Source organism: Peromyscus leucopus, chromosome 6 (genome assembly GCF_004664715.2).
Source record: "Peromyscus leucopus breed LL Stock chromosome 6, UCI_PerLeu_2.1, whole genome shotgun sequence".
In the NCBI taxonomy this organism is placed as follows: Eukaryota; Metazoa; Chordata; class Mammalia; order Rodentia; family Cricetidae; genus Peromyscus; species Peromyscus leucopus.
This window is the reverse complement of record NC_051068.1, coordinates 90,377,935-90,395,921: the sequence shown is the minus strand read 5'-3', so window position 1 is coordinate 90,395,921 and position 17,987 is coordinate 90,377,935. Positions and strand designations below refer to the sequence as shown.

Here is a 17,987-nt window from a genome sequence, read left to right as displayed (position 1 = left end):
GGAACATCATAGCTGGGCTTAGGTGGTCCAGCAAAGCATCTCACCTTAGCTTTACAGGAGGCAGGGAGAGACAGGAAGGACTAGGGTTCCCATCAGTGGCATAATGGCTTAGTTTCCCCAGCCAAGCCCCACTTGCTCATATGGCCTGTTCACTATTGACTCGTCAGTGGACTAACACACTGGTGCAGCTAGCTCTTTCAGGAACTGGTTTCCCTCGAAGTATGACTACCAGCTGTGGACCAGGTCTTCAGGTCATGAGCCTTGCAGGGGTATATTGTATCTCAACCTTACCCTGCTCATCTCTCTCTAAGTTACCCATAAGCCAATGCATCCAATCAGACTTGTCTCTTCTAGGCTGTGAACTTGGAGAACTGGGAGTTTCTTGATTTGTAGTCATAGAACTTCTGCATAGAATATACACCATGATGTTTGCTGAACAAATGAGACCTTACTTAGGTAAATTGGTTCCCAGCCATGGTCTTTCAACACCTCTGCCCCGAATTTCAGGTTCCTCTGAGTTCATGCTTGGGATGGGGGTGTACGTACTTCAGTTCTGTCGGCTTGGGGGACACTGTTTTAATGATGACACTTGGTGACAGTTTCAAGAGCACTGCAACATCTCAGCATGTACAAAAACCCAAATACTTTTCATACTTTTGCATAAGACTGTTAAATGTGTTTGAAAGCCTGAGAAGTGGCACATCTTTGTTTGCATGCAAATCCTCATCTGAAATATTCAAGTTGGTTGAATGAACAGTCCAAACAGCAGTTAAGACTAGCTATCCCCAATGTCAGGTAGTACATGCTGTGTGTCCTTAGTGAGTGTGACCGTTGCCATCAATGTTAGTTATTCAGGAGTACACGTTTACTCTTTTAACTTTTGAAAATAATGTCTTTCTGCAGCCTCAAGGAATAGGCTCCCCTAGTGTTTATCATGCGGTTATTGTCATCTTTTTGGAGTTCTTTGCGTGGGGACTACTGACAGCACCCACATTGGTGGTAAGTAATCTTTAATGTACATACCACTTTTTCTATGGCAGGAAAATGGCCTGTTCTCCTTTCCATGGTTAGCCAATGCTGACTGGTCATTTCTCCAGAAGTGACCTGGTGAGTGAATGGGCCTATCATGGGCTGTGTCCAAGCAGAGGCTTAATCACCACTGTTGGATAGAGGGGAGGGATCTTTACACTGATAGGCTTAGGGAAGGTGAAATTTAGGACCCGTATTACTCAACATAATTACTTTGAGGGAAATTGTATAACTTTTCCCAAGACAGGTTTCTTTCCATTTGAGCTCAAGATATACAAAGACTAAAAGTAATGTTACCTACGTTTTCCTACATTTGGAATGGTAGAAGACTGACTGACTGAACCAGAGAGCTTAGGTGATGGTTAATCTGCTCCTGTCAGTGCAGGCAAAGGAACTAGAATGAGGTTCCTTCCCATCTATGGAGGAGTCTGTATCTAGAAAGGAGTGATTAGTTTAACTGTATAGCTTACAGACTCTCAGAGGGGAATTTTTTGTTTAGTATTGGGCTCAGTGTATGTGTACCACGCGCATGCCTGGTGCCTGTGGAGGTATAAGTTCTGCTGGAAGTGAATCTCCAGATGGTTGTGAGCCACCATTGGGTGCTGGGTATCCATTCTGGCTCCCTGGAAGAGCAGCAGTGGATGCTCTTAACCATTGAGTCATCCCTCCAGCCCACTAGAAGAACACTTTAAAGCAGTCGGCTTCCTTGTGTGTGTGTTCACAAGCTTGAGCATTGTACACTGAGGAGGCTTCAAAGATTGTCCATGGAAAAATTAGATGACCATGTAAAGAGATTGCAAGAGTCTAAAAATGTTTACAATCCATATTGTTTGGAAGATTTATCTACACCTAAATAAGTTTCTTTTTGTGTATAAAATATTGATGTTTCACACAGTTACTTTGAATACACAGGCCATAATCATCTTCAATTATTGGTTTTTGTTTATAATAAACTCATTTATTTAAAGTTAGAACAGTTCTGTCAATAATGTACTTAGAGTTATAATAATGCCAATTTGGTACATTTTGATTGAGATCCTTTTCCTTTTAAAAGGTACAGCTAATTTACCTAAATGTATCATTAGTTCTTCACACAAGCTAGGGAAGTGCTCTGTACTGTATTTTCAGTCCTGATAATGTGGTTTAAGGACTGAAGTATAACACCCCCACCCCCACCCCCAGCTGAGGACCGAACCCAGGGCCTTGCGCTTGCTAGGCAAGCACTGTACCACTGAGCTAAATCCTCAACCCTGAAGTATAACATATCGACAGGACTTAGGCAGAATCCCTCCTTCGGTTCCTTGGGTCTTCATAGGAACTCACAGAAAGATAGCTCAGAAGCTGGAGCTAGGGCTCGGTGGTTCAGAGCACTTGCTCCTCATCCAGAGGACCCGAGTTTGGTTCCCAGCACCTATGGTGGGCACTTCAAAACCACCTGCAATTCCAGCTTCAAAGGACCTGACATTCTCCTTTGGCCTCCTTAGGTACCCTCAAGCATGTGACAAACACATACACATAAATAAAAATCCTTCCCCCCTCCCTCCCTTCCATACGGGGGATTGGTGTAGGGCCTCACGCATACTAATCAAGAGCCCTGCAACCTTCAGCTGTAACTTTGCTATTTTGAAGCCAGATAATTCTTATTGTCCCCAACAAATACTGGGGAGCTGCTTGTGCATAGGAGGCTGCATAGTTGCTGACTTCCTTAGTAGATGCTGCTAGTCTCTTCCCTCCTACTCCTCTCCAAGTTGTTTCTCTTTATTTACAATGAGTATGGTTTCTAAGCTTTCTTGTTGTTGGCAAGAAGAACTGAAGGGCAGGGAAGATTTCTAGACATCTCCCAGGATGTGTATACGCACAGCAGTGTTTCTTCCCCTGTGGCCATCCCCATGTCTTTACAGAGACAGGCAGCACTGTGAGTGGCAGAAGCACTGGTTCGGAGTCAGGGTGAGAGCTCAGTCGCTTCTCTGTCAGGTTGCACAGCACTATGCTAAGTGGAAATTCACAGGAAATAAAACTAGATGGTATTAGGAAAGGTTGTTCTAGCTGGGCGATGGTGGAGCACGCCTTTAATCCCAGCACTTGAGAGGCAGAGGCAGGTGAATCTCTGAGTTCAAGGCCTGGTCTACAGAGCAAGTTCCAGGACAGCTACCCAGAGAAACCCTTTCTTTAAAAACTGAGGAGGGAGTTGTTTGAAAATATTAGTGTAGAAATTTTACCGAGACTAAAATATAACATGTACTTTTTATTTTTTAAGGTATTGCATGAAACCTTCCCTAAACATACATTTCTGATGAATGGCCTAATTCAAGGAGTAAAGGTATGATCATGTGTGTATGCATATGTACACATGTATATACATACATACTTTTGTGTATATATAATCTTGTATACTGATTACTTAATCCTCAAGGTCTAATTTTTTATAACTAGATAGCATATAGTTTGAGGTATTACTTAATTCTTTTTGGACTCTGGGTTTGACATAAGGTTTGACTCAGATATGGGCAGCTATGTGTAATCATTTTATATTTCCTGTCTTGTAACAAAATTCTTGTTCAGGGCTTTCAGTGCTCTTACAACAGTACAAAATAAAGCAATAGAGATAGCTATGAAACAGAAAAGATGTATTCCAAACTCTTCATCAGTACAATCTTTTTATAAACAGACAGTCTACTGCCAGTATACAACAGATAACTAGCCTGTAATCGTTTTCTAGCAGTGCTGGTTTAGTTCCTGTAGTTGGACGTGCATTAGCATTTGTTGGCTAATGCTCAGACAGAGGCCAACAGATGACCTAGCCAAAACTATGGAAATTTTAAAGCAACGTGTAGGCAAGAAATAAGTTAGTTTATTGAAAGCTTAATGGTTTATTTATTCTAGAAGTAAAGTTGTTTTAATTTTGCTGTTATAGCAAAGTGGTTCATGTTTGGCTCCTGCGTATACAGCATTCTTTTTAACTTGAACTTGTAGGGTTTGCTGTCCTTCCTCAGTGCCCCACTTATTGGTGCTCTTTCTGATGTTTGGGGCCGGAAATCCTTCTTGCTGCTAACAGTGTTCTTCACCTGTGCCCCCATTCCTCTAATGAAGATCAGCCCCTGGTACGTATGTGCTCAGTTCTGTGTGCAATGCTTTCTGGATTGCTGTCTTCCTCTTTTTTTTTTCCTGGTTTTTCGAGACAGGGTTTCTCTATACAGCCCTGCCTATCCTGCAGCTTGTCCTGGATCTCGCTCTGTAGACCAGGCTGGCCTTGAACTCACAGAGATCCACCTGCCTCTACTTCCTGAGTGCTATGATTAAAGGTGTGCATCACCACTGCCTGGCTTGTTATTGCTTTCTTGATGCTTTTTTTTTTTGGTTTTTCGAGACAGGGTTTCTCTGTGTAGCTTTGCGCCTTTCCTGGAGCTCACTTGGTAGCCCAGGCTGGCCTCGAACTCACAGAGATCCGCCTGCCTCTGCCTCCCGAGTGCTGGGATTAAAGGCGTGCGCCACCAACGCCCGGCTTTTGATGCTTTTTTATTTCTTTTACTTCTCTTGGCCAGTTTACTTATCAGTGTAGATTTTAATTTTATTTTTTAGTACATTTATTCTTTGACACAGATAAGGCTCAAGGGGGAAAAAATAGAACCTGAGTAATGGTCATGAAGATTGGGAATTAGATGCTACTGTTGGAAGCATTTAGACCATCAGAAAACCTGCTTTTGGATTTCATAGCCCAAATTTCAAAACAATATTTTAGAGACTGGAGAGAGGTGCTAATTATTTTCTTAAATAGGGATTTTGTATAGTTCATCACTGTCCTCATTAATTAGGAATGGATTTATGAGTAACACCCAAAATGATAGCTGCTCAAAATCTGTTTCTTTGTTTTCATATCAAAAGATTCTGGAGTTCAACAGTCTAGAGCTTGAGTGTAAGTTACAGTGAACAAGGCTTCATCTTGCTACTCTTCTGTTCTCAGCTGTTGTAGCAATACTGAAGCCCCAGCCAGCGTGGCGACCTTAGGTGGCGCTGTGGAAAGTATGGCTGCAAGTCTTTTTGATTTTTGGTATGTTTGGTTTGGTTTGGTTTGGTTTTGGCAGTAAGACCTTGCTATGTAGCACAAACTGGTCTTGACCTCTGAATGCTGCCCAGCCCCCAGAGTGCTGTGTCACATGCACAGCAGCCTTCAGAGCCACAGGTCTGTGGATGCTTCTGTTAGAAGAGCATTCTTAGTTAGCCACTGGGATAAAAATTAGGGTGAGAGCCAGGATAATGGCACACCTTTAGTACTCAGGAGGCAGGGACAGGTGAATATCCCGATTTCTTGGCCAGCCTGGTCTACAGAGTGAGTTCCAGAACAGGCAGGGTTACACGAAGAAACCCTTGTCCTGAGTGTGTGTATCTATATAGATATCTGGGTTCATATGGAAGCCAGAGGTTAATATTAGGCTGTTAGTGTCAATTATTCCTCTACCTTGTTTTCTGAGGCAGAGCCTTTCACTGAACCTAGAGAGCATGCTCTTTATGCTAGACTTGACTGACTGTGGTGCTCCTGGGATCTGCCTGTCTCCATGCTCCATTGCTGGGTATAGACCCTGCCCTCTACGCCCAGCTTTTTACATTTACTTAGGTGCTCGGGGTCTACACTCAAGTCCTTATGCTGGTGCAGCGTTAGTGAGTGAACATGCAGCTCTGTACAGGCTCACTGTGAACATGCAACTCTGTACAGGCTCACTGTGAACATGCAACTGTACAGGCTCACTGTGAACATGCAACTGTACAGCTCACTGTGAACATGCAACTGTACAGCTCACTGTGAACATGCAACTGTACAGCTCACTGTGAACATGCAGCCTGTACAGGCTCGCTGTGAACATGCAACTCTGTACAGGCTCGCTGTGAACATGCAACTGTACAGCTCATGTGAACATGCAACTGTACAGGCTCTCTGAACATGCAGCTCTGTACAGGCTCGCTGTGAACATGCAACTGTACAGGCTCTGTGAACGTGCAGCTCTGTACAGCTCACTGTGAACATGCAACTACAGCTCACTGTGAACATGCAACTATACAGCTCACTGTGAACATGCAACTGTACAGCTCACTGTGAACATGCAACTATACAGGCTCTCTGAACATGCAGCTCTGTACAGGCTCACTGTGAACATGCAACTGTACAGCTCACTGTGAACATGCAACTCTGTACAGGCTCGCTGTGAACGTGCAGTGGCTTGTTGTCGTTTCGGGTTCTTGCTGGATTTTGTTTCTGTACGGTACTTGGATGGAAAGTCATAATGAGTGCAGAAGCATACTTAGTTTTTCGCTTGTTGCTGTTTGTATGCTTTCACCGTAACTGGCCTAGGACTTTTGGATGTGTTCATTCATGTATTGTCCTAGAAACTTCTTGACTGAAATGAGTCGTTCATACTGTAACTAATAGGCAAGAAGGAGCATTTTAAGTACTGGTGATAGTTCTAATCATTCTTTCTTGCTTGCTTTTTATTCTTAGGTGGTACTTTGCTGTTATCTCTGTTTCTGGGGTTTTTGCAGTGACATTCTCTGTGGTATTTGCATATGTAGCAGATATAACTCAAGAACATGAAAGAAGTATGGCTTATGGGCTGGTATGTATACTCATTCCTTCCAGCAGTCTGTGTGCTGCTGCAGAATGCCTTGTATTAAGTGCTAAGTGTCCCTTTCTGCAAGAAGTGCTAATGAGTAATCATTAGATTGCGTTTCAGAGTTTTTTCAAGGTTGCTGTGGTACATGCCTGTAATCTCAGAATTAGGAGGCTAACACATACTACTTAATTAATCTATGCTAATTAAACAAGACCATATGAAGCCTAGAGCCATATAAGCTTTGATAGTTACCTACCATTCAGGAATATCTATAATTGGTATCATAATTTAAATGATTGTATATCTTATCAGATTTTTTTTATTGGAATCCTAAAAATAAGGAAGTAAATTATTACTCATTTAATAACTCACTGAATCAATCTAAAATATAAGAGACTGACATCTAGGTCAGGGTTCAGTAAATCTTTCTGAGGCTTTGTGAGCCATTTACAGTCTCTATCCTATTGTTAGTGTGTGTGTGTGTGTATTGACAGCTTAAGAATGTACTAACCAGACCTGGAGAGATGGCTCAGCAGGTAAGCGAGCTTGCTACCACACCTGATGACTTGGGTTTCATCTCCAGAACCCACAGGACAGGAAAGAACCAACTCCTGCAAGTTTTCCTCTGACCTCCACCTGTGTGTCATGGTACATCCTCCCTACACACACGCACACCTTATAAACTGAAGAAAAGAAGCAATGTAATACCTTCTTAGCTCATGTGACTCACAGGCAGTTGCTTGCCAATACCTGCACAGGTATAGTGACTATTGCAGTACAGTCTACTCTCCTCAAAGCTAGGAGAAATGGCTACCATAACCATATTAATGTATTGTTGCTTAAATAGCCAGAAGTAGGGCAGGGATGAGTTTCAGCAAATACGAGATATATGTGTGATAAATAAGGACTGGGGATTGTATCTGATTGACTCTTAGTTCCACGAAAGACTGATTTCTGATTCAAAGGTACTACAAAAAATTATGATGTTGGCAGGCTTTGGTAGAGGAGGTGTAGGGAGTATATTTAGGGGGGAAACTCATAAAAAATACTAATGGTTTTAGTTGGAGGATTAAACCTTTAAAAATGGTAATGAGGCTAATGATAGCCAGGATTAAAAAACAAACAAGAGCCGGGCGGTGGTGGCGGCGGTGGCGCACCCCTTTAATCCCAGCACAGGTGGATCTCTGAGTTCGAGGCCAGCCTGGGCTACAAAGTGAGTTCCAGGACAAGCTCCAAAACTACACAGAGAAACCCTGTCTAGATGAACAAAAACAACAAAACAAAACAAACAAACAAACAAAAAACAGCTTTGTTGGAGTCTACTTATAAGTCATCCATTTTATGTGTCTAGTCAGAGGATTTTAGTAAGCTTGTACAGGTGTGCACCCATCACTGTAATCTAGTTGGAGGTTGGAGTCATGGGAAGTAACTGATTTTCCTAGCCAAGGCCTTTGCTTTTTCAGATAGGGCCTTACTCTGCCCAGGCTGGCTTGCTTCTGCCTCTGTGCTGGGATTACAGACAAACCACTGCACAAGGCTAGTCATAACTTTTCAGTAAGAATTTCACAAGCCTGGTATGGCCATGCACACCCTTAATCTCAGGACTCAGACAGAGGTAGACAGGTGTCTTTGCATTTGAGGCCAGCCTGGTGTACATAACAAGACCCTTTGCAAAGAACAACCAACAAGAAGACTTTTCCAGTCTGGTCACTTCTTAGTTTTGGCTAAGGTCAAGTGAAGAATTTCCCGCCTTTAAAGACATAACCCAGCAAATGATACTAACATAGAAACAATGTAGATTTAGAGAAAGGAGAAAGTGACCTTGGTAGTCCTTTCTCTTTCTGCTAGAAAGAAGTGGTCACAAGCTGGTAGAATCGAGAGGTCTGGAACACAGACAGACCCTGATCGGGCCTTTGTTTACTGCTTTGCAAGTGTGAGCTCATCTGACGTGCACAGTGAAAGTCAGTGCCCTTTGCTCCTGCTGCTGTGCTCTGGCTCCCTAATGAGATACCACCGCTGTCTGGTTTTAGACTATCTCCATCGACCCAGGAACACCCTCAGACCCATTTATCATCTGTCCTCCCTCCACCCTGAGCCCAGACAGCAATCTGCACACTCTGTCTCGGCTGTTGCCTTTGGTAGACATTTCCTACAAATTACATAGTGTAAGACAGTCTTCGTGTCTGGGATCTTTCACTTAGCGATCTTGAGGTTTACCGGATCCATCCATGCTTGCTGTGCGCTGTTTGTTTGGGACAGACTGGAGGTGACTGCCTCTTGTTGGTGCTGGGGTTAAGAGAGACCCTTTCTAAAGTTTAGTTGTGAGGACTTAGGCCCTTGATGAGCAGCAGCTTTTAGATTTCATTTCATTCCATGTGTGTTAGTGCTTTGTCTGAGAAGATGGGAAGGGATGATGATCTGGTTTGATTCCTGGGTCCCACCCACATAGTCAAAAGTAGAGAACCAAGTGTGACAAGGTGTCCTCTGACCTCTGTACGTGTGCACAAGCACACACAAATAAATGAATGAATGCCTAAATAAATAAATGTAAAAAAAATTAAAAGGCCTGTATTCATTTTAACCATTATTCATAAAGTGCAAATAAACTCTTGATTAGCTACATTCAAAAGTCCAAATGGCACAGAAACAGTAAAGTTCCCAGTTTGACTTCTTGTCTGTCTCCTGAGTGCTGGAGAGTGAACACGGGGTCTCACACAAGGTAGGCATCTATGGAGCTTTGCTTTCTAGTTCTCAAGAAGAGTGTGGTTTTGCTTAGGCATTATCTGCTTTCATATCTGCTGATTTGCAGCTCATGGGTGTGGTATAAAGTGGCAGTGTCTGGGGTGACCCTCCTCGACAATCTTATCTCTGCTTGTCCCCACTTCCTCAGGGGTCGAGAGAGGGTCTCAGTGCCAGGTAGTTTTGTTCTTTGTAATCCTGCAGTTCAAAGTCTTTAAGTTTGATTTCAGGTAGCTCTGAGTATGTATCATGATAAGCATTTAATTATCTATTTAATTTTGATGAGAGAAATCACACCATTGAGTCTCCTTGTAGCATTGAGTGACTTTAGACTGTTTATAGAAAGTGTACTGAGCGAGGACTCATGTATTCATGAAGTTCTCTGAGTCCTCACTTTTCCTCAACTAAATCAGCTATGAATTTGTCTGTAGGGTGTACAAAAGGCTCCCAAGTTTAAGCGAAAGTTTGAGAGGCTAGCACATCTCCTCAGACAAGCATCTGAGGTGCTGATTTTCCTGCCAGCGAGTACAGGAAGAGTGCAGGGGGAATGGTGACTGGTGCTGGCAGGGGGTCCCAGATCAGCCCCTCTGTGTTTGATTGCAGGTTTCAGCGACGTTTGCCGCCAGCTTAGTCACCAGCCCTGCGATTGGAGCTTACCTTGGACGCGTGTATGGGGACAGCTTAGTGGTGGTCCTTGCTACAGCAATAGCTCTGCTAGACATTTGTTTTATCCTCGTCGCTGTGCCAGAATCATTGCCTGAGAAGATGCGGCCAGCATCGTGGGGAGCTCCCATTTCCTGGGAGCAGGCTGACCCCTTTGCAGTAAGTTCCTCCTTGGCAAAAGAGTGAATACCTGATGCAGTGGAGTGTGATTACTTCTCTCTGGATGTTTTTCGGGGAAAGCACCTTAAGGAGTATTTATATATTTATTATAATCAGGGTCTTACTGTGTAGCCCAGGTTGGCCCGTTACTTGATCATTCTTCATCATTCTCCTGAGTTCTGCAATTATAAGCATGAACAAGGCTAAAGATTTATTTTTTTAACATTTTGAAATATTTTTTAGATTAGTTTGGGAAGGATTAAGTAAAGAGAAAACTAGTTGTGAGTTTTTAACATAGGTGTGCCTTGATGTTTCTCCTCCCATTCTAGTCTTTAAAAAAAGTGGGCCAAGATTCCATAGTGCTGCTGATCTGTATCACGGTGTTTCTGTCCTACCTACCGGAGGCTGGCCAGTACTCCAGCTTCTTCCTGTACCTCAGACAGGTAAGGTCCCGCCATAGTAGCTTGTCAGGGTTAGCGCTCTAAGAACAGGATTTCCTTCTCAGGGAGCTGTACTCACGTGTGAAATGAATGCTCGCCTAGTGTGCTTTCTGCTGCTCGGATAAAACAGAGTGTATCTTTGCCTTCTACTTCCATGCTTCGTCCATCATTGAAGGAGAGCAGGCCAGGGACTGCGGCAGACACCACGCAGCATTGCTGCTTATTGCCTTGCTCCTCCAGTGCATGTTCAGCTGCCTTTCTCATACCTCCCAGGACCACCTGGCCCCAGGGTGGCACCACCTATAGTGTCCTGGACCTTCCCACATCAGACATTAATCACGAAAGTGTCCCCACAGACTTGCCTAGAGGCCAATCTGATGGAGACATTTCTTAGTTAGGGGTTTCTCTTCCTAGATGACTATAGTTTGTGTCAAGTTCACACACACATAAAAAATCAAAAGACAAGAGAATACTATTTTAGCCGGGTGGAGGCGGTGGTGGTGGCGGCGGCAGTGGCGGCGCTTGGGAGGCAGAGGCAGGCGGATCTCTGAGTTCGACGCCAGCCTGGTCTACAGAGTGAGATCCAGGAAAGGTGCAAAGCTACATAGAGAAACCCTGTCTCAAAAAGCACCCCCCCCCAAAAAAAAAAGAATACTATTTTATAAACAATAGCCAACAAGAATTTTTGTTTTTCAAGATAGGATTTCTATGTAGTAACCAAGAATTTAACCTCCTGTTCAGAGTACCTATTTCTGCTCCCCATCTTTGGTAGTAGAGGTGAAACCCAAGACCTCATGTTGTGATTTTGGTTGCTTGATAGCTTAGTATAACCAAATAAAAGGGATTTGTTAAGTATAAGGAATTTTTCATATGATAAGTCATTTTTCTATAGAATCCTTTGTGTATAAGTAATTTAAAATTAGAATGAAAAGTCGTTGATAAAGCATTTTTCTAGCCATTTACTATTAATGTACAAGTAGTTACAATAACTTCATGCTTTCTGTGCTTCTTTGTTCATTAATTTTACTTGTTTTGGAAACCTTCTAGATAATGAAATTTTCCCCAGAGAGTGTTGCGGCCTTTATAGCAGTACTCGGGATTCTGTCCATTATTGCACAGGTGAGTTTCTGTTGGAGTGAGGTCATAGAGGGCAGGCAGCCCTTCCAAATGAGGTCTCATACAGTTTTGTTTGGGAGATGGGGTCTCTTTATGTAGTCCTGACTCTTCTGGGGGTCACCACGTAGACCCAGCTGGCCTTGAACTCACAGAGATCCTCCGGCTTCTACTTCCTGAGTGCTGGGATTAAAGGCATGTGCCACCATGCCTGACAAGACATGACAAGAGTCTCTGATCTATTAAAAAAACGTACGTTAATATAGCAAGTAATTGGTCCGATTTTTAGGATGGACACACATTAGTGAATGTGTGATGTTTAACAAGAATGTCAGTTTATTGATGTATATCAGAACTCCTTGTTCTGTGAAGTCACTCATCAACAAATAATCACTGAATGTCCATAGTACAACAGGCACTGTGGGTAAACCAGTGGTGTTGATCCCTGCTGTTTAGAGTTTATGTTCTAGAGACTGGAACATGATGTAGGGAAATTATTGGAAACATCAGTTAGGATGAAAACTTTAAAGAAGGGGAGAAGTGGTAGAGAAACATTGGGGAGAGGTTTTATTAGTAAGCAGGGTCTGGGAAGTGCTTGATGTACAAGGTGGCACTTGGCCAGGGATATGCAGAATAAGCTATAGAAAAAGCTGGTGGAAGAGAATTGGTTGGAAGAGGTTGGATGATGGGAATAATGCCCCAAGGGTGGGAATGGTCGTGGTCCAGTAAGAAAGCAGAGGCCTCTTTGGTCCTGCTGGTGTGGATAAGGGAAGGAAGGAAGGAAGGAAGGCTAGCAAGTAAATCCCAAGGGGCTCCTGGTAGCCTTGGTCAGCCCAGTAGGTGAACAGTGCTTGTTGATGCTAGGGTCTTGTAGTCTTGTGTGAGAGATTCTCAGCAGCGGTGAGCCTTGAAAATTGTGCACAGGATGTGACCCCAGGAAGGGAGGAGACCTGTGTTTCTGGATTCTGTTCTGACTTGAATGACTCCTCGCGGTCTTAAGTACATTTACCTTTTGTTCCCACTTGCAAGTCTGTAAACAGGCTAGCAATGCACAAGGAGATGTTTTGTTGTGAGCAGAGGTGAACCCAAGCTCTCTTTTTCTACCCTTTCCTAAATTAGGAGTTATTGGTCCCTGGCTTCTTAAATCGAGAAACCTGAATTCTGTAGGTCAACAATTACTAGTTGACTGTTGAGTGAAGGGCTATGAGGTGCTGCTTTACAGGCAGGTTTTTTTGTAGTTGTGATCTGTTTGGAAAGCTCCAGCTTTCTTAGCCTCACATTCCCAAGAGTGCATGCCTCTGCCCATGGGCTGGCCCTTCAGCTGCCAACTGTGTATGGGGCCAGCCTCCTGTGTTCTTACCTGAGGCAGCAGGGATTTCATCAAGATGAATCTGGTTTAGCAGTGCTTTTCCTCTGGGTGCATCAGTGATGAGAGTCTGTGAACCTCTAGAGCAGTGGTTCTCAACCCACGGGTTGCAACCCCTTTGGGGGTTGCATATCAGATATCTGGCATATCAGATATTTACATTACAATTCATAGCAGTGGCAAAATTACAGTTATGAAGTAGCAATGAAAATAACTGTATGGTTGGGGGTCACGACAACATTGAGGAATTATATTAAAGGGTCACAGCACTAGGAAGGTTGAGACCCACTGCTTTAGAGCCTTAAGAGGAAGCAAGACTTTTGAGAGGCAAATGCCATGTTTGGGGGTAGTCTTGAGTCCATTTTCCCAAATTCTTTAAGCTTTGCATTCTCATTCTTCCCAGAAATTGGATGCCACAGTGTATGCAAATGGGTGTAGTAAAGAAACTACTGAAATAGTTTCTTTTTTTCTTTTCTCCCCCAAGATTTATTATGTATACAGCATGTGTGACTGCAGGCCAGAAGAGGGCACCAGATCTCATTATGGATGGTTGTGAGCCACCATGTGGTTGCTGGGAATTGAACTCAGGACCTCTGGGAGAGCAGTCAGTTCTCCTAACATGAGCTATCTCTCCAGCCCCTGAAATAGTTTCTTTACAAAGAAAGGGGGACAGTCTTTATTGTAGATCAGAGAGAGACCAGCCAAAGGTATTTGGAAGAGTCGAGAGCAGAGAGAAACAGACTGAACATGGCCAGGGCTAGGGAGGTGGGAATAGCAAGAGATAGCCAGAGAGGGAAGAGAAAATAGTGGTTGGAAGGAGGATAAATAGCTCGGGGTGGCGGGGGAAGGGCCGGGAAGCTAGTGTGGACTTTGAAACTTACAAGGATACTTGTGAATAGGGACTGAGGGAGCCTGGAGCGTGAGCTTTGATGTGCAACCACAGGTGTGTGTCAGTGGTGAACCATATGTCCCTTCTGCCGGAGGCGAGGGAAATGACTCCTTTGGCAGATGGAACATTTTTACAAGTTCCTAAGGAAAGCTGGCTTTTAGCTAATGACCAGAAATCGTTTTATAGTCCAGCTTGAATTGAGCCAAGACTATCATTTCTGGACATATGGACTTCCTGAGACCTAATAGAGTTTTGAGTATATTCAAGTTTTCTTTTGACTAACTGAAGTCTGTCTCTGATACATTCTATAAGTAAGCAGAAATTCCTGCATTCTAGGCCTTCCAATATGTAAGTTGTCTGTAATACTGTCCACCATGCCCCCCACACAAGTATTAGGGATGTATTGCCTTAAAAGGAAATAACATAATAAAATTTTATTCAAGGAAATGAAAATTGAAAATTTCACATACTTGTTAGACTGGGGAATACTAGCTTTACCCAGATGTTTTTTAGTGAGTTGAACTTCTGGCAGACTGCTGCTCAGCGAATTTTGTGGATTGGCTCTGGAAGAGTCGAATCCCACAAGGTAGCGGGGACTGGGTCCTGTATGCTCTTCACTTTTACCAGTCTTAAATAGAACTGAGAGCTCAGATCTCTAGGAGCTTGGTCTGGTAGTAGTGTGTTATCACTTGAAATCCTTCTAGGAACCTATTTTGAGGCAAGTACTCATTCTAACTCATGGCTAGCCTAGAACTCATGCAGGAGCATGGTGGTGGCTGGTGGCAGGCATGAACACTGATCTCTGAGCTAGTTGGGGCAGTTAATGCTGAAAAACCACTTCATCAGAGTGAAAGAAACCACCTTTTTAAAAAAGCTTTGTGGTATAGCCCAGCGAGATGGTTCAGTGGGTAAATGTACGTGCCACTAAGCCTGAAGACCTGAGTTTAATCCTTGGGACCCTTATGTGGGAAGAGAGAACAAATTCCAACAAACAAACAAACAAATGAATAAATAAACAAATAAATAAATATGCAATTAAAACAAAAACCTTTGTGATAATCATGTGTGTGTATGTGTTTGTCTTCTAGACCATAGTCTTGAGTTTACTCATGAGGTCAATTGGAAATAAGAACACCATCTTATTGGGTCTGGGATTTCAAATATTGCAGCTGGCATGGTATGGCTTTGGTTCAGAACCTTGGTAGGTATAATATTGTAATGTTCATTTTATTAATTTTTTTTATATTCTTAGAAATTTTCATTTACTTGTATAATGTCTTTTGATCACATTAGCCCTTTACTACCTGCCGCCCAGTTCTCTTTCAACTCCCCAGTAATATGTCTCTCTCCCAACCTCAGACACGTGAATTTAACCCAGAATCCATGTATGCGTGGTATGGTGTAGGACATGAGCAGCCTACCTGTAGCCACACCCCCATCAAAATTTTTTTTCTTTGTGTTTTGTTTTTGAGACATATTCCCTTTTTTCTTCTTTCCTTTTAAGCTAAGGCTGCCTAAGCCTCACAAGTGCTGGGACTACAGGTGTGCACAACCATGTCCAGCCCTGCCCCTTTTTCCCTTCTCAGCTAAGCCATTAACTTCAGCCTGCTTCTTGCTGGGCCTTAGAGCATGCATAGTACAATTTCCCGTATGTTCTAGACTGACTTAAGGCTAAATAGTGGCAGGATTTTGTTTGTTTGTTTTTGACATGAGATTATTAAGCTATTGAATCTGTAAGGTGCATTTAATCTAATCAGTTTGTTACTAGGAAACAGCATGGGATTCCGGGAAAAGCCTTACATCTGTTTTGTCTTTCTAGTTGGGAGGGCAGGTTTACTAGGGTTCCTCCCTGGCAGGGTGAGTGGGCACAGTCCACTTCTCCTACCCATCCTGGCTCACGACCAGACCCAGCTTGTCTTACAGGCTGCTTTCCTGCAGGCTCCTGTTGATGGGTGGGTGGGCTGCCCACCTCTTTGGGTTTGGGTATTATTAGTAAACACTAAGAATGTGTTTTAGTGGGTCATGTATTTTCCAGTACAGCTTTTGCAGAAATGAAGTATTTCAAACAAGAAGCCAGGAACATCCAGCTTACTTCCCTTTATACTTTCAAGATTATATCCAGTCAGTGCTCTTTAAACTGAAACACAACTCCATGGGAACTTTGGATGATTACTGGCCTCGATGTTTAAATATGCTTGATGTTTCTTAGTAATTGTATGTCTTAATCCTCCACATAGCCTCCCAACTTCCCACAGAATATTCCATGTACATCATGGTTTGGAACTTGACAACCCAGTTTTACAAACACACCATCTTTGTGAACAAGTAGTTACTGCTTCCAGAGTACATGGGGGGGGGGGGGGGGCTATATACCTTTAACTGACTTGCCCAGAGCCAAGTAGAGGAGCAGAGAAAGTACACTTCTCTTTTCTGTACCACAGCTAGGTTTGACTTGGTTTGATTTGACAGGTAAAATGGAGAAGCGGTATTAATTTTTGTTTTGCTGCTCTGATTCCAGGATGATGTGGGCTGCTGGGGCAGTGGCAGCCATGTCTAGCATTACCTTTCCAGCTGTTAGTGCCCTTGTTTCACGGACTGCTGACGCCGATCAACAGGGTGAGTGGATAGGAACGTTGGCTGCCTTTGGGAAGGCAGGTTCTGAGGTGACTCGTCCCTTGACGGTTTGGCTGTTAGGGTGTGTGCACCACTGTGATAAAGTGCCTAACAGAAACAGCTTACTGGATTTATATTGGTTATAGTTTTTTAATGATTTATTTTTAATGTGTATTGGTGTTTTGCCTACATGTATGTCTGTGTGAGGTTGTGGGATACTCTGGAACTAGAGTTATAGACGGTTGTGAGCGTTTGTGGTTGCTGGGAATTGAACCCTGGTTCTCTGGAAGAGCAGTCAGTGCTTTTAACCTCTGAGCTGTTTCTCCAGCTCGGGTTGTAGAGTTTTTAAAGGGTTCAGTCCATGGTTGCTTGACTCATTGTTTGTAGGCCCAGAGGGAGGAATATGTCAGCAGGGGCAGGCATGTGGTAGAAGCTACTCATCATAGTGGTTGAGAAAGTAGATAGGAAGAAGCCAGGAGCAAGATGTTTCCAAGAACTCACCCCAGCAGTCTGGTTCTTGGGCCTCCCCAAACAGCACTACTAATAGGGACTGAAATTGAACACATGAGCCTGTGAGGGACAGTGCACATGCATGCCCTCATTTCCTAATGAAGTTTCACTGTCATTTTGCTCTTGTGATAGTACTTTAGGGTTCATTGTAACCCTTTAAAATGCTGTAGCTTCAGTGTTCTATGGATAAAAGACATGAGTAAATATAAAAGGGTTTTGTGGTAGGAACATGTAACTGTTGGCATGGTAACAGATGAAAAGGATCCTTCCTGTACCTGGCTATAAGAGAAAAAAGGGTAGAACCGTGGCAGTGGTCACTTAGAAAGGAAAGGCCTGTGGTTAAAAACGTTGCATTTTTATTTAGCAAGATGATCCTAAAGAAATTGAAATCAAACTCAGTACTATATATTTGACTGAGTAGCAAACTGTGTGGGACAGTTTTAATGTACTTAGGAGTTCCTGGCTGGTGTGCTTTTGCTACCCAGAGTTCATCCTGTTACGTCTGGGCTTGCATTTACAGAACGTAGGGCAGTAACTACTGATGGCTTCCATTAGAATAAGTTGCTAGTATCTGTTAGCCATCTCAATTTAGATTGATTTCATGTTTGTAGTTTTTTAGAGTAGGAAAAAAGACAATGTGCTAAATGATTTCTTTAAACATGTAGGTGTTGTTCAAGGAATGATAACAGGAATCCGAGGATTGTGCAATGGTCTGGGACCAGCCCTTTATGGGTTCATTTTCTACATATTCCATGTGGAACTTAAAGAACTGCCAATCACAGGTTCAGACCTGGGGACAAACACAAGCCCTCAGCACCACTTTGAACAGGTAATTCTTAATTTGCATGTTAAAATGTCCCATT

At 43.2% G+C, this 17,987-nt stretch overlaps 1 protein-coding gene across 2 annotated transcripts in view; it reads left to right on the top strand.

Annotated features, from left to right (window-relative positions):
• Mfsd14a (major facilitator superfamily domain containing 14A) overlaps positions 1-17,987 on the top strand; it is a 33,473-nt gene that overhangs the window by 12,958 nt on the left and 2,528 nt on the right. For both annotated transcript variants that reach the window (XM_028890153.2, XM_037207039.1), the window contains exons 2-11: positions 904-999; positions 3,287-3,349; positions 4,003-4,130; positions 6,521-6,635; positions 9,975-10,193; positions 10,523-10,636; positions 11,681-11,752; positions 15,090-15,202; positions 16,520-16,617; positions 17,790-17,953. In XM_028890153.2, coding sequence (XP_028745986.1) covers positions 904-999; positions 3,287-3,349; positions 4,003-4,130; positions 6,521-6,635; positions 9,975-10,193; positions 10,523-10,636; positions 11,681-11,752; positions 15,090-15,202; positions 16,520-16,617; positions 17,790-17,953 — 1,182 coding nt within the window. The remainder of the gene's footprint in view (positions 1-903; positions 1,000-3,286; positions 3,350-4,002; positions 4,131-6,520; positions 6,636-9,974; positions 10,194-10,522; positions 10,637-11,680; positions 11,753-15,089; positions 15,203-16,519; positions 16,618-17,789; positions 17,954-17,987) is intronic.